This window comes from Gouania willdenowi, chromosome 11, assembly GCF_900634775.1.
Source record: "Gouania willdenowi chromosome 11, fGouWil2.1, whole genome shotgun sequence".
Taxonomy (NCBI): domain Eukaryota; kingdom Metazoa; phylum Chordata; class Actinopteri; order Blenniiformes; family Gobiesocidae; genus Gouania; species Gouania willdenowi.
Window position 1 is genome coordinate 31,371,926 of NC_041054.1, and position 15,567 is coordinate 31,387,492.

General features: G+C 39.8%; 1 protein-coding gene across 2 annotated transcripts in view; it reads right to left on the minus strand.

Annotated features, from left to right (window-relative positions):
• LOC114471929 (regulator of G-protein signaling 8) overlaps window positions 1-15,567 on the minus strand; it is a 44,694-nt gene that overhangs the window by 3,071 nt on the left and 26,056 nt on the right. For both annotated transcript variants that reach the window (XM_028460925.1, XM_028460926.1), the window contains exon 5: window positions 10,881-11,047. In XM_028460925.1, coding sequence (XP_028316726.1) covers window positions 10,881-11,047 — 167 coding nt within the window. The remainder of the gene's footprint in view (window positions 1-10,880; window positions 11,048-15,567) is intronic.

Here is a 15,567-nt window from a genome sequence, read left to right on the forward strand (position 1 = left end):
CACACACGCACAACATCGGCATCAACATCTGTGCACGCCTGGAATATTAAACATGCTCCTCTCACTCTTTAGTAAAACTATTAACAATGTTTTATATATATATATATATTATAATCCACAATCTAAGCAGCATTTATAACAATACCTGCTATTCAAGTACAGTGTTTCTTATGTCATTAAACTCAATTATTTTACAAAAAAATATCAATGTTGAGTAAAATATTACTCATGTACCTGCCCCTAATATTAGGGTTAGTCATGCGGGGGGGGGGGGGGGGGGGGTGGCCTGATCATGAGGAATAGCAGAGATATTGTCCTGTTTAAAGCAGAACTAAGTAACTTGTGCTTAGAGCTCCCCCTAAAGGTCCCTTTGGTTATATCACTGTTGTAAACACTCCACACCCCCTGCCCCCTGCCCCACCCCACAGCTACATGCACACCTTTGCTCTCCCAAGACAGTAGCAACCGATCACTGAAAAATCCTAATCCAACAGTGACACTAAAGGTGTTTTCACACATTTAGTCCCATGTGACCAGTATGAGGAAGAGAGACAAGTAAACTAAATAAATGATGTGGGGGTAACCCCCAAACACCCCGTAAACACTCACAGGGACTATGGGAAGGATTTATTAAGGTGAAAAAGTTACTTAGTTCTGCTTTAAGTCAACATGATGATAAAATATATTCTTCCAACTACATTTAACATCCCTGTTAAGACACAATATTTGATTTAGTAAATTATTTTTTATAACTTTGAACTTTCAACCCTTTGACGTAAATCAGGAGAGAAATCCTCCTGTGACATGTTCTCATTCATTTAAAGAACATCCTAAAACCATATATGATATGAAATAATGTAGTTTATTTTAGTGTTTTTAGTAGTAAAAGGTCAGTGACTGAACTGTGATATTAGAGTTTAATGTTGTAATTACAGCTAAAAACTAGAAAGTCCACCAGAGTCTCTAAAGAGGTTTTTAAATCGTTAGGTTTGCTTTGATCAACTGGTTCATTTAGACAGATTATGATCCTTAATAGTAAAAAATAGGGATTTCAAAATGTGGATAATTTTGATCTAGATTACACCTTTTCAACAACTGGGCCATTACTTAAATACATCCATTACTTTTTAAATATCACAATTTTTATTTCACCAGTAGCAGAATTTTCTGTGTTTTTCAATCATGTTTTTTTTTTTAAAACCTCCAAACGTTCTAAACAACCATTAAATGTTAAAGGTCTAAAACCAGGAGAGTTAAAACTCAAACATTACTCAGCTAATTACTGTAAGCTCAGATTTTATGACTGTGCAGACTTGTCACACCAACACTATCAACATGTATCAACCTGTATTAAATATAGCTTTAAACGTGTCCCAGGGCTACAGAGAAGAGCTAAGGATTGTGGGAAATGTAGGATTTTAATGAAACTACTACCAGTGATGGGCCTGAGCTCTGAGGATGTTGTAGTTTTTAGATCAGTGGTTCTCATACTTTCCACAGTCCCGTACACCTTCAGATAAATTGAACCCATGTACTCCTACCGCTGCACCCATAATAATGTAATGCACTGATTTTAAACCTTGGGGTCTGGATCCCATGTGGGGTCGCCTGGAATTCAAATGAGGTCCCTGAAATGTCTAATAATTTATAATAATAATAATAAACACTGATTAAACATGTACAGGTATTTTTTTAAATTTTTAATTATTAAAATTATAACAGCACACAAAAACAATCTTAAATAACTGTATTCTATACTTTATCTTTCTTAAATATAAATGTAGTTCAAATTGTAGTATAAAAATATCTGAGCTGGTGCATTTTGTTACTTTCTTCTCCTCCTCATCTCTAGTAACCACAGGAATAGTTCATTTAATGTGATCATCATTTGTTTTGTCCAACAGCTGCGTCATATTGGGTCACAAACACATCAGATCAAGTCAAAGGTGAAATGAGGCAATATAACGGGTACTAAAAATGAAACGGCTCAGCAGCAGGCACTTCCTGGAGGGGGCGGTTCAGACTTTAGTGATGCCAATAAAGTCTGACCGCTCGTATTTCAGAAGAGGGCAGAGCAGCAGCTCAGAGAGCAGGAAGAAAGCCCAATAATATTTTGGGTTTTTTTTTGATAAGGAACAAGATTAAAAGCTCAAAAAAGTGGATTTAGCATGATATAAGACCTTTAAGGCTGCATGCTCTTATAATTTTAAAAGAAGAATAACAGCAGTTAAAAAATAAAGGGAGTGCTCGCTCGCGAGTGATGGAGTAGGTCGCACAACGAGGACACTCGATATTTAAGATATCTTCTGGCATAAAAGGACTACAACCATCTTAACCCTGTTTGATAATTAACCACATGGATAAGTACAGCACAAGCCGTAATATCAATGCCGTTTCCACCGGGCCTGCAAAGATCAACGTAGCTTCTCCATCCAAGAGCTCGATTGGTTCTGATGACCGCACAACGGCAACCCCAACAACAACGAGCTCAACTGAAATTACGGCATTTAAGGAGGAGCTGATTGCATCACTACGGGCTGATTTCGCAATTGTTTTCAAGGACGGAAACCGGTCTGGGCTTGAAAGTGAAATGTCTATAATAAAGCAAGAAATCCAAGCTGCTAAGACAGAGCTTCTTTACCTTAACACTGCGATAAGAAACGAGGTGGTGGAGGTGGAGAACACGATGAAGGAAATGGAGTCGGGAATTACGGGACGCTCCGATGATAATAATAATAATAATGAATTTTATTTATAATGCACTTTACATTTCAAATAAAATCTCAAAGTGCTACATAGTAAACAGGATAAAAATACAATACAATACAACAATAAAAGCAGGACAAGTTAAAATTAGCTATAGGCTTTTTTAAAAAGGAAGGTCTTTAGTCCTTTTTTAAAAGCATCCACCGTCTGTGGAGACCTAAGATGGTCAGGAAGGGCGTTCCACAGACGAGGAGCGGCAGCTTCGGAAGCCCTGTCCCCTATGGTCATGAGCTGCGTCCTGGGTGCGAGCAGACGGTGCTGTTGGCCTGACCGGGTCCTGGTTGAGGTGTGTGGTGTGAGGAGGTCAGTGAGGTAGGTGGGGGCATCACCGTGCAGACAGTGGTGGGTGTGCAGGAGGACCTTGTACTCTATGCGGGCGGAGATGGGGAGCCAGTGGAGAGTGTGGAGTATGGGGGTGATGTGATCGTATTTCAGCGCTGTTTTGAACATACTGGAGTTTTTGGATGTTCCTGCCAGGGATCCCGATGAGGAGTGCGTTACAGTAGTCCAACCTGGAGGAGACAAATGCATGGACGAGCCTCTCTGCAGCCGAAAGGGAGAGGAAAAGACGGAGTTTTGAGATGTTATGGAGGTGAAAGAAAGAGGTTTTGCATATGTGGGTGACATGGTTGTCGAAGGAGAGGTGGGGGTCAAAATTCACCCCAAGGTTGGTAATGGAGGGAGAGAGGGGAATGCTGTGGCCAAAAATTGAAACTGAGGCGATGGGGGAGGCATGGAGTTGTTGAGGGGTACCAGTTTGGATGGCTTCTGTTTTTGAGCCATTCAGCTGCAAGAAGTTTTGTCTCATCCATGCGTTTATCTCCTCCAGGCAGGAGCTGAGACGAGTGAGGGTGGCAGAGGGGGACCCAGAGGGGGAGACCTTGAGGTAGAGTTGTGTGTCGTCAGCGTAGCAGTGGAAGTTAATTCCGTGCCTGCGGACGACACACCCGAGGGGAAGCATGTAAATAGTGAAGAGGGTGGGGCCGAGCACGGAGCCCTGGGGGACCCCACAGGTGACAGCGTGGGGGCGGGATTTAGCATTCCCCAGTACCACGTACTCGGTCCTGTCAGTGAGGTAGGAACGGAACCAGTGAAGGACGGTGTCAGAGAGGCCAGTGTGCTGGAGACGGTGGAGAAGGATGTTGTGATCGATGGTGTCAAAGGCAGCAGAGAGGTCGAGAAGAATGAGGAGGGATGTGGAACCGGAGTCGGAGGTCATCAGCAGGTCATTTGTGACTCTGGTGAGCGCTGTTTCTGTACTGGGGGAGGGGCGGAAACCAGATTGGAATTTTTCATGTAGGCTGTTAGTTTTGAGGTGATTGTGGAGCTGAGAGGAGACTACTTTTTCCAGGATTTTGGATATGAATGGGAGGTTGGAGATGGGACGGTAATTTGATAAGTTTTCAGGGTCAAGAGAAGGTTTTTTTCAGGAGTGGTTTGATTAAAGCTGTTTTGAGTGGAAGTGGGACGTTGCCAGTTTTCAGGGAGAGATTGATGATTTTTGTTATGAGGGGGCTAATGATTTGGTTGTGACTTTTGAGCAGAGGAGAGGGAATGGGATCCAGGGAGCAGGTGGATGATTTTGAGGTGCAGACAATCTTCTCGACCTCCTGCTGCGTTGTGGATATGAAGTGTGTGAGATGTTGTTTAATGGGTGTGGTCGAGATGTCATGGATGGAATTTTGAAGAGGTGCGAGAGATGAGCGGATATTGTCAATTTTGGATGTAAAACTATCAAAGAAAATGTTGCAGTTTATTGCTGTAGGTGTGTGATGTGATGGGATCTGTGGTTTGAGGAGATGGCTGACAGTGGAAAATAGTTTTTTTGAGTTTCCTGGGTTGTTATTGATGACTGTTGAATAGTGTTCAGACCTGGCGGTGGAGAGGGCTTTTGCGTATGTGTGTTGATGTTCCCGGTAGGCCAACTTATGCACCTTCAGGCTAGATGTTTAGCTGGCTCGCTCCAGGGCGCGGCCCAACCTTTTCATGGCCCTGAGTTTGTCTGTGAACCAGGGAGCTGAACGGGTGAAAGTGACAGTCCGGGTTTTTTGTGGAGCATGAATGTCCAGGATGGAGCTGAGGTTGTCGTTGTAGTAGTCCATAAGATCGCTGACTGATGAGTACAGAGGGGGTGAAAGAAGCTGAAGGTGCTGGGTGAAGGAGGTGGAGTCAATGTTCTTGGTGTTCCTGTATGTCATCTGCCGTTTTGGTTTGGTGAGATGATGTCGCTGAACTACAACACACCGTAAAACAACTTTCGACGCAGGTGGCAGCTTTGGAAGACAAATGTGAAGACTTGGAAGGAAGGTCCAGGCGCAGTAACATCAGAATAATAGGTGTTCCCGAAGGCCAGGGGAGCTGTGGTACCACCACCGTCTCTGAGCTGCTGAAAGAAGCCTTCCAGTTTGAAAAGACTCCATTACTGGACAGAGCGCACCGCACACTACAGCCTGCCCTGAAGCAAGGAGCCCCGCCCCTCAGGTCGGGGGCCTCCGCTTCGGCATCCTTCACGGACTGGACAAAGTGTTCTCCTCTCCAGAGGATGCTCAGCGGTACATCTCACAGAACATCAGCAAACCAGAACCTGCTGCCCATTAGAGACTACACGCCATGGAAGGTTATCATTCACTCTGATTACACAGAAACTTAAAGGGTCTCGTTGGGGTACAAGTGTTACTGACAGTAAGTAAATGTTGGTGTAAGCATGTTTATCTTGACCCATCTTTTACGTTAGAATTATTATATAATATAGGTTTAAATTGTTTACAGTATTCTTTAAATCTTGTCTCTGAGGATTTTATCCTCAATAATTGAAAATTCCATAAAACTAAAGCATGATTTGTTGAATCCACCCATACGTTATTGTTTTCTGATATTTAAATAGATTGTTTATGTTTAATTAACCATCTGACCACCGACTTTCGTATTTTATATGTAGGGTGATATTTGCCACACTGGTGGCATACAGTGTTTTTGTACTCAGGTTTGCCTTTTTTGTTTGTTTTTATTGTTTGGTGTTTTATTTTATTTTATTTTATTTTACTCCGGTTGTACCAAAATGAATCAATGCAAAGGGAAACTTATGATCTCTCGTTATGGCACAACCTGTAATGGCTAGAGGAGCAGCTTCATTCACAAGCTGGAATATTAAGGGGATGAACCACCCTGTGAAATGAAATAGAGTCCTTACGCATCTACATAGGTTAAAAGTTGACATAGCTTTCCTCCAGGTGACCCACCTAACGCTGGGTGATCACTCTCGCCTCCGCACTAGATGGGTTGGTGAGGTTTACCATTCAAAGTTTCAGTCTAAGTCCAGAGGAGCAGCACTCATTATTGGGAAACAAGTACCCTTCATTTCTTCTCAGGTCGATGCAGACCCTATGGGCCGATACGTCATTGTTAGGGGCAAACTCAACAACACACCTGTTGTCTTAGCAAGCGTGTACGCCCCTAATTGGACGACACTGGATTTTTCACAAACTTTTTCTCCTGACTCCCTGACTTAAATAAAGATCATCTAATATTGGGAGGAGATATGAATTGTTTCTTAATACCTATGGTATTGTTGATGTATGATGCACTCTTAATACAACTGCCCGTAAATATTCTTTTTTTTCGCCTGTTCACAAATCATTCTCAAGAATTGACTACATTTTTATGGCATTTTCTTCTATTGGTTCAGGAATGTGATTGTTATTTCTGACCATGCTCCACACACCCTAAAGCTTAATTTACCCGTTACACAGCCGGTTCATAGGCCCTGGCGGCTCAACTCTTCCTTTCTGATAAAACATTTTCAGATTTTATCTCATCACAGATTTACTTTTTTTTTACAAATCAATCAAACACCAGGAATGTCATCATCAACAGTGTGGGAAGCACTGAAGGTATACTTAAGAGGCCAGATCATCTCTTACAATGCACGGTTGCTTAAAACTAGAAATAGGCGCATTAATGAATTAACTAAAAATATTTCTAACCTTGATCTGCAATTGGCAACATCCTCGTCAGCTGACGGCATTAAAGAACGCCTCCTTCTCCAGAAAGAATTTGATTTATTAACTACCCAAAAAGCTGAAAACCTCTTAATGAGATCCAAACACACATACTATGATCATATGATCATACCAGCTGCACCAGAAATCAGCAAGTCAGACAATACAAGAGATTAAAGATGAGTCAGGGGGATTTGTGTGGATCACTCTGCGATCAGTGATCTGTGTACATCTGAATCACTGAAAGATGACCATTTAATTACGTCATTCCTTCAAAAAGTTGAGATCCCGTACATTGACCCGGAAAACAAAGCTAAACTGGAATCTCCACTTTCTATTAGAGAAATTGAGCTGACCATTAAATGCATGCAAAGTGTGAGATCCCCTGGGCCTGATGGGTTCCCTACAGAATTTTAAAAAATGTTTTCTAAAAATTGTCCCCTATTTTAAACAAGGTATTCAGTGAATCACTTCCTGAAACACTACGACAGGCCACCAAATCACTTATCTTTAAAAAAGGGAAAAATAGACAGGATTGTGGATCCTATCGCCCTATTTCACTGCTTAAAATTGATAACAAAATTCTCTCAAAATTAATTGCACTCCACATGGAAACGGTCCTCCCAACCATCATTTCACCAGACCAGACTGGGTTCATAAGAAATTGACAATCTTCCTCCAACGTTAGGCGTCTATTTAACATCATTTATGGACCATCTCCACCTAACAAATCTGAAGTAGTGATATCATTGGATGCCGAAAAAGCTTTCGATAGGGTGGAATGGGACTATCTATTTTGCACCCTTGATAGATTCAGTTTTGGTCCCAAATTTTTGTCATGGATTAAAATTTTATATAGCTCTCCGATGGCAGCTGTACGAACTAATAACAATATTTCATCCCCTTTCCCACTAACACGAGGGACGAGACAGAGGTGTCCACTCTCCTCTTTGTTATTTCAGTTGAACCACTGGTGATAGCAGTGCACAGCAATAAATATATAACAGGAATTACAAGAACAGGATTGGAACACAAAGTTTCACTTTATGCAGATGATATGTTACTTTTCATATCGAATATTTCTTCATCTCTTCCTGTCGCCCTAAATGTCCTAAAGGAAATTGGTAAGATTTCAGGTAACAAAATAAATGCCTCAAAAAGCAAATTGATGCCCATAAATAAGATGGCAAGTGACTCTGTCTGTGTTCATTGACATTTAAAGTGTGTTTGGAAAAATGAAATATCTTGGTGTTTGGGTCACACACAAATTTAAAGACATTTCCACGGCAAATTTTCCACCATTTCTGTCCTTTTTGAAGCAGGATCTCGAGCGCTGGGATTTGTTACCTTTATCTTTGGCAGGTAGAATTAACACCATAAAGATGAATCTATTACCCAAACTTTTTTATCTGTTCCAGTGTGTACCAGTCTATTAAACCAAAACATGTTTTATCTCCCTTAACAAAAAGCTCACCTCTTTCATTTGGAATAAAAAGAAACCATGTATAAGCAATGCTATATTACAAAAACCTAAACAGCATGGAGGACTCGGTTTACAAATTTTCAGTTCTTTTGTTGATCTGCGAATATTAAAATGTCTTGTTGGATGGCAAATGACGAAACGATGGCTGTACCTGCCTGGTTAACTCTAGAGAAAGACCCCTGTAATACCTCACTATCTGCTTTATGTTCTTCTCTACCAAACCTAGAGCCTCTAATTAATTATACTTCAAACCCACTTGTGAAAATGGTTTAAAATACTTCACCGGCTACACTGGACCAATGTTAAACTTTCAAGATTCTTACTTAACTCACTCAGTGCCATTGACGAGATATCTCATCATTTGCATTTTTTCACGGGAATTACTAGAAAACACCCTGGCGGAGGTCCCTCATCAATATCTAAGCTGTGGGGTGTTGTAATGACCAACTGTGTCCTGAAGATGGCAGCAGTACACCTTTAGATGAGAGATTAGCCACTGATGCTACCATTAGCTGGGGAGGAGAAGCAGGAACAGGTGAGATTATGGCGCTACAGAGTGATATTGTGACATATCCAGCAGCTCACAGCTCCACATACTAACACAGAACATGTGTGGACCTGAGTGGATTATTGATAATGTTGAGATGGTGAGATAAAACCATCAACTAACCGGGCTAAACGGGTCATCGCTGCGTGTCAGGAGGAGGGGGGGGGGGGGGGGGGGGTACAAAATATCCCCAGCATGTGAGCCAGATAGCAAAATAATAGGTGACATGTAGGAGGTAGCAGCACCTTTGGATGAGAGATCATCCATGCTCAGCAGAGCTCAGAGGGAGAGAGGAAAGGAGTTTATGAGACAGAAAATGGCGCTACGTAAAAGAGTTGACATTCCCAGCAGCGCACACTCGACCAGAGCATGTGTGGAACTCATGGATAATCTGGCGATTGTGACATAAAACCATAAAAAATACAGGGAACGCAGTGACACTCTGCATGTGCGGGAGGAAGAGGAAGTTACGTGTGTGCAGACTGACGGGAGAGAAACTTGGAGGAACACCAAAATACAGTAAGAAATACATTCAACTCTGACCCAGATAGATAAATAATAATCATTTTGCCATCAAAAGCCCAGTCTCAGTATTTTTTTTTTAATGTTTTATATAAGGAAACAATGTTCAGATGTTAGAGTTGTTACTGAAGCAAAAAAATAGCTTTAAAGTCACTGACAGGTTTTTTTTTAGCTTTTTGCTCTGAAACTGAAGATTTGTGTAAAACTTGCTCTATTCAACGGCTGATTACAAAAGAACGAAACGGCTTCAATCTTTCAGAATCTGGTGTCAGATTTCAGATAGTTATAGTAGGGGGAAGAAAATCTGAAAATGGCTGGCACTGAATGAGTTAAAATAAATCCCATATGCGATCGTTGGAGGCAATTCCCAGCCACTTTAATTCATATGCTTTGGGAATGCACTAGGTTATCTAATTACTGGAAATTAATATTTGATACACTTTCCAAAATTATAGGCTAAGATAATTAAGACAATCTGCCTTCCTGGCTGTATTTGGTGTGGAGTTTGGAACACACTCTTATAGCCAGAAGACAGATTTTGATTAGATGGAAAGAATGTAACCCTCTGACATTTACACAGTGGATTAAAGACATGCTGTATTTTGTTACACTAGAGAAGATAAGGTATAGGGTCAGAGGGTCAGCTGACACATTTTTACTGTCATGGCCGCCCTTTCTAAGTCATGTTGAAAGCCTAAACTCTGATCATTTTATAAATCACTGAACCTTAAGTTCTTTCTCTGTAACAGATATTACAAACCCAAACATCATAAACTTTCTTTGGTCTTTAGGTTTGGTTCACATGTCACTGCTCCTGCTGCAACATCAGTTTGTGACCAAGATGATGTAATGTATAATTTATTGTAACTCACTGGACTGTATTTTGTTTACTCACCTTTTATTTTATGTGTGTATGTATATATATGTATATATATATATATATATATATATATATATGTATATATGTGTGTATGTATATATATATATATTCATATTTATGTTATTGTTATCATTGTTAGCTATTATCATTATCTTATTTAATTCCTGTAAGTATGTTTTTCATTATTATTATTATTATTTTTAATCTTTTGAGTATTTTGGCTTCCTCAATGTTTCTGTGGGAGGGGGCGGGGTTCTTTGCTTTTATTTCAACAATGAGAATTGCTTATTCTGATGACTGTAATGTAAAAATCATAAATAAACCGTGTACAAAAAAATAAAATAAAAAAAAATATTTTTTCATTTTTAAGACCATTCAGGCAACCCACAATTAAACTCCAAGCGACCCCACATGGGGTCCCGACCCCAGTGGCTTGTGAACAGATTTATTTCTATAGTTTTTATCATTTTTGGTCATCTCACGCCTGGTGTGGGACATTTTATTTGTTAATTTTCCTCTCTCTCTGCCACCCCCTGTAGTGTCATTGCGTACCCCCATTTGAGAAACACCGCTATAGATGATACCAATACTGTATTTGATCTCTATCTTTAGGAACAGTGAATCACACGTATTGATGACAGAAAGGTCAGACCAGTGTTGGTGAGGGGCGGGGCCTAACCGTACCTCCCGTGGAGCTCCAGGCTGGATGTAGGTGTTGTAGATGTGTTTGGCTCTCTTCTGCAGACTGAAGTTGGTGGAGGAGTTTTTGTACTGCTCACAGGCCACGTAGAAGAGCAGGTTCTCCTCACTGAACTCTGAGCGTAAGAACGCCTCAAACACCGCCACACCGTCTGAGGGATGCACACGCACACACACATACACACCAATTACACTTTTCTAAACGATCACAGATCTTTAAAAGTCAACCAGCCAAACCTGATTTTTTCCCCATCTGACATTAAACACCTTGAATGTTCCATTCTTATTTTATTGTAAAACATTGAACAATCCCTGTGAAACAATACAAACGTATTGTTTTAGCTGCACATGAGGTAGATATCTCAGATATAAATGAAAAGATTAAAGTTAGTCATTCATTCATCAACACTAAACATGTCTAACAGGTTCCACTGCAGAGGTTTGAGCTCTTTGACTAAAATAACAGGCACAGTCAGTAGTATTTAGTTTTACAAATAAAGAAAAGCACAAGGTTTGAGGTAAATGATAAAACGATAATCTACAAAACATCTTAAAGCACCAATAAAGTGTCCTGAGTTTTAGGTTTCCTTTAGTGCAAAAAGAACAAATGTCCGAACGCAGCAGCTTTTTGGATATTTAAATGTGAAAATATTAATCTAAAAATATCTAAAAAACATCTAACCCAATGGTTCTCAACCTGTTCAGACTACAACCCTCCAAAATAAAGGTCCCAGAGAGTGGGGACCCCCACTGTAGCTGAAGGTGGTTGAACACAGACATGAACATTGAAGAACAGTCATGTGGAGACAGGACCATCTATAAGGGGGAATAAAGGGGAGAGATTTTTGGGGTCCATCCATAGTCAGTAAAATGATGGTCCATTGTTCGATGAATCTATCTGTATTTTTGACTAGTCAAAATTGAATTTTGAGTAGTCACAATCATGGTGTTGATATCTACAATGTTAATTCCAGATAGTCAATTGTAGCTATTAAATGTTAAAAGGGCCATAAGCCTGTTGCCCCTGCTGCTTTGCCGGAGCTCTAGGGCCACAACATAAAATGGGCGGCGTTTCAACTTCCAGGTTGAAAGAAAAAAAGACATATTTTTTTAATAAATTAGTATTCTGTTTTTGCCAAATATTAAATATTAACCATATGTGACTGTAGTTTACTTGGGAAGGTCTTAAAATAGCAAGATATAGGACCTTTAAACTTATTCAATACCTGTACTGAAGTGTCTCCCATGTACAGTGTATGTGTAAAGCTTTGTGATATTAACCTTAGTAAACACTCTCGTCTTGTTGAATAGCAGCAAAACTATGAAGCTTTATCAATAGCCTACATAAACTCATTCTCTCCCTTTTCGTCCTTTGGGTCTTAACAGTGACATTTAACAGAACAAAGGTCCAGTTGTGGAGTAGTGGTCTCTACTGTATATCCACTCATAGGTATACTGTATTATTCGTACCATAGGCTAATTTACAGTGGCAAGGCAGATTTTATTATAGCCCATCATAAATCGTTTACATACATCTATCAGCTTTAAAAATAGTCAGACCCATCCTAATTTTTCCATGTCCATTAGCTACGTTCTGGTTCTACCACTGGTTACAACGTGCACCAACAGTTGCTCTCAATGGAGACTACTGGTGCAGATGAGTAAGAAAATATAATGTTGGAGGAATGGATACATGCAGTTCATTCTGTCATTGTCAATCTTTTTTATTTATTTATTTTTACTCAGACTCTACAAATAAAATCTAGTACAACATGAGCTTCAGACTAAAAAGTCTCCTACAGAGGAAATCACTTCATCCGGATCCGATACTCAACAACGCCTTCCCTGTAGCTCGTAGAGGAGTGGGTGGGGGGTTGGGAGGGATGGCAGACGGCCAACGAGGCATTTGAAATATAATCCCTAAGCTCCATTTTTGCGATTAATCAATTCAAAAGCTTATTAATTAAAATCAAATTGATTCAGGAAACTGGACATTTGGGATGTCATGATCAGGTTTTTTTGCCGCCGAGTCCTTTGATTTTGAGAATCCTACCGAGTCCGGATCCGATACTCCTATAATACATACTTCGCACTTCTATGAAATAGCTTGATCAAACAAGCAATAAATTAAAAAAAAAAATTCACTTTAGATTTTAGTGAAGATGAAATAATATTAAATAAAAATGTCTAATATAAAAATGAATAGTGCCTCATCTTAAAATACCCAACAGGCATGTTAACAAATAAGAAAATAAAGGTTTCGCAGTGCTGTAAAGTAAGGCCAGTAATGTTGTTAACAAGGTTCTGATTTGTGTCAAATTTAGTGTGTTTTCAGAATATATCCGCAAAGTATAATTTAGTTTATCTTAGTTTCTCTTTCTATTTTCATATATCTATGTAGAGAGCCCTGCCTTGTTACAGCTTAGCAACCAATCACAGTTCACTTCCTTGTTCTCTCCACCAATCAGGAGTCAGTATCCTCCGTCCTAACTTTCAGGCAAGTCAGTGCGCAGGTATCTTTCCTCGGGGAGACTTGTTCAATCCTTCCAGCAATCACACGGAATAACCTCTCTTTCTTCTTCGTTCATGTGTTCATGCATCCATGAGAATGTAAGTTCATGTCATATGTATTGCCTGTCTATTGTTTAGTGTAGTTTATTTACAGTATTCACCGTGTTTCTTTGTGATCATATTGTTAATGTGCAGGCTTCACTCTACCCGTGTGATGCACGTGGATGCATCTCAGCCATTTGCCAGCGTTCAGCTAAATTTAACCCTTTCTTTGCCAAGCCTAATTATAATCCCGGTTTTGTAGTTTTGGGTTGGTTATCAGAGTTTACTATAACAACTATACAGTGTAACTAAGGTATACATGTATATTTAGGTTTTGTGTCCTTTTTTACACTTCAGTGAATTTATCATTTATATAGAGTATAGTCATTTAGACTTCTTATTATTGCATTTCTTTATTATTATCATTTAGTCTTAGTAACTATCACTCATTATTCTGTTTATTCCATTTGTTTAGAAAACATGAACAACATGAACAACGTGATGTACAGCGCCATCTATTGCAACCTGCAATAAAGAGTTGCATGAGTGTGAATCCTGTCTTTCTCATTGTTCTGGCCGGACAACCTGGAGAGATTGAAGAATTTGAATTAGTCCTAATTACAGTCTTATCTGAGGTCACAAGTTTGGGTCTCCTTCCTGACACCTCCTTTACAAATGTGCTTTTAGGAACTGCACTCTGTTATGGCAATTATTATAATAATCATCATATCATCAAACGTGTGTTCATGTGTACAATTTGTCTTGTGTTTATACACAATGACTGCATTATATCGTTGTACTTTTGAACAGAGACGTTGGTCCTTTGCCAAGTCATGTTAGATTAGATTACCCGCAGTACAGACAGATTGTGCCGTATTCACAGTGCCAGCAACAAACAGTCTCTGCTGAAGGACACACACGCACACGCGCACACACACACACACACACATTCATTAGTTTATAATAAATCCTTTTTTATAAAATCATCAGCTTTGACTGGACTTCATCATTTAACCACAACATAAATCATGTCTCCAAATGAGGTCAACCGCAAATTTGCCGTGACAAATTGGCGACCACGAACAGAGACCATTTTCTGCTCTGGAGGGCTTCTGCCGCGGACCGGTACCGGGGAGCGGACGCGCTTAAAACCCCAAAGCCAGGTTTTCATGAGCATGGGGCTCCGAGTCTTCCCCGCGGTGGTCTGCCTCCCGGACAGAGAATGGACCACGAACCATTGGTTGATCCTCAAACACCAATTCAGACTAATAAGGTAAAGCTGCCTTTTTATATATATATATATATATATATATATATATATATATCTATATATATATATATATATATATATATATACTATATATATATATATATATATATTTGCTCTGTGTTGATAGACAGGTAACCGGTCGAGTATTGTATTGATTTTCATCATTCTGGAGGTTCTCTCCTCCTTCAGATGTTCTGTGTTTTGACCCAGTGAAAGAAACTGCCATGGGAAAGGCTCAAATGGTTGAAGTTCTTTACTTTTTAATATTATAAGTTCCCTATATTTTTCTTTGGGCTCCGGTCCTGACCATAGGATAGACAAGCAACCAAAGTTTCTGAAACACCCTAGTGCCATGTACCGAGTTCACCTCTGTACCGATATCAAAATAGATTAAAGACCCAACACTAACCTAATCCAATAAACTGTAGTGAAGACTACAGGGCAGGGGAGGGCAGTGATGAAGATATCAGTGGGATATTACTTTGGATAAGTTAGTACTATTTATAGAAAATAAGTTCTTAAATATGAATAATCCAATAAACAAATAATATATGCATGCGCATATACAATCTCAGTATGATGTGAACTCAGATCATGAAACCGGCAAGCTTTAGGAGTTTGACTTTTTTTATTCTTTGTTTTTTATTATTTTTGTTTAAACGTGTGAATGAAATCAGATTTCCTCTTTTGGTTGTTTGATTGGCTTTAATGCTTTCATTTTGGACATGTATCAGCTGCTGTCTTCTGTGCGTTTTGGCTTCTCTCAGCTGAACGTACGGATATTAGCAGCACTTTGAGCCCTGTTTTCAATGTGTGCATCTCGGTCATGACGTGTGTTGACCCCCGACA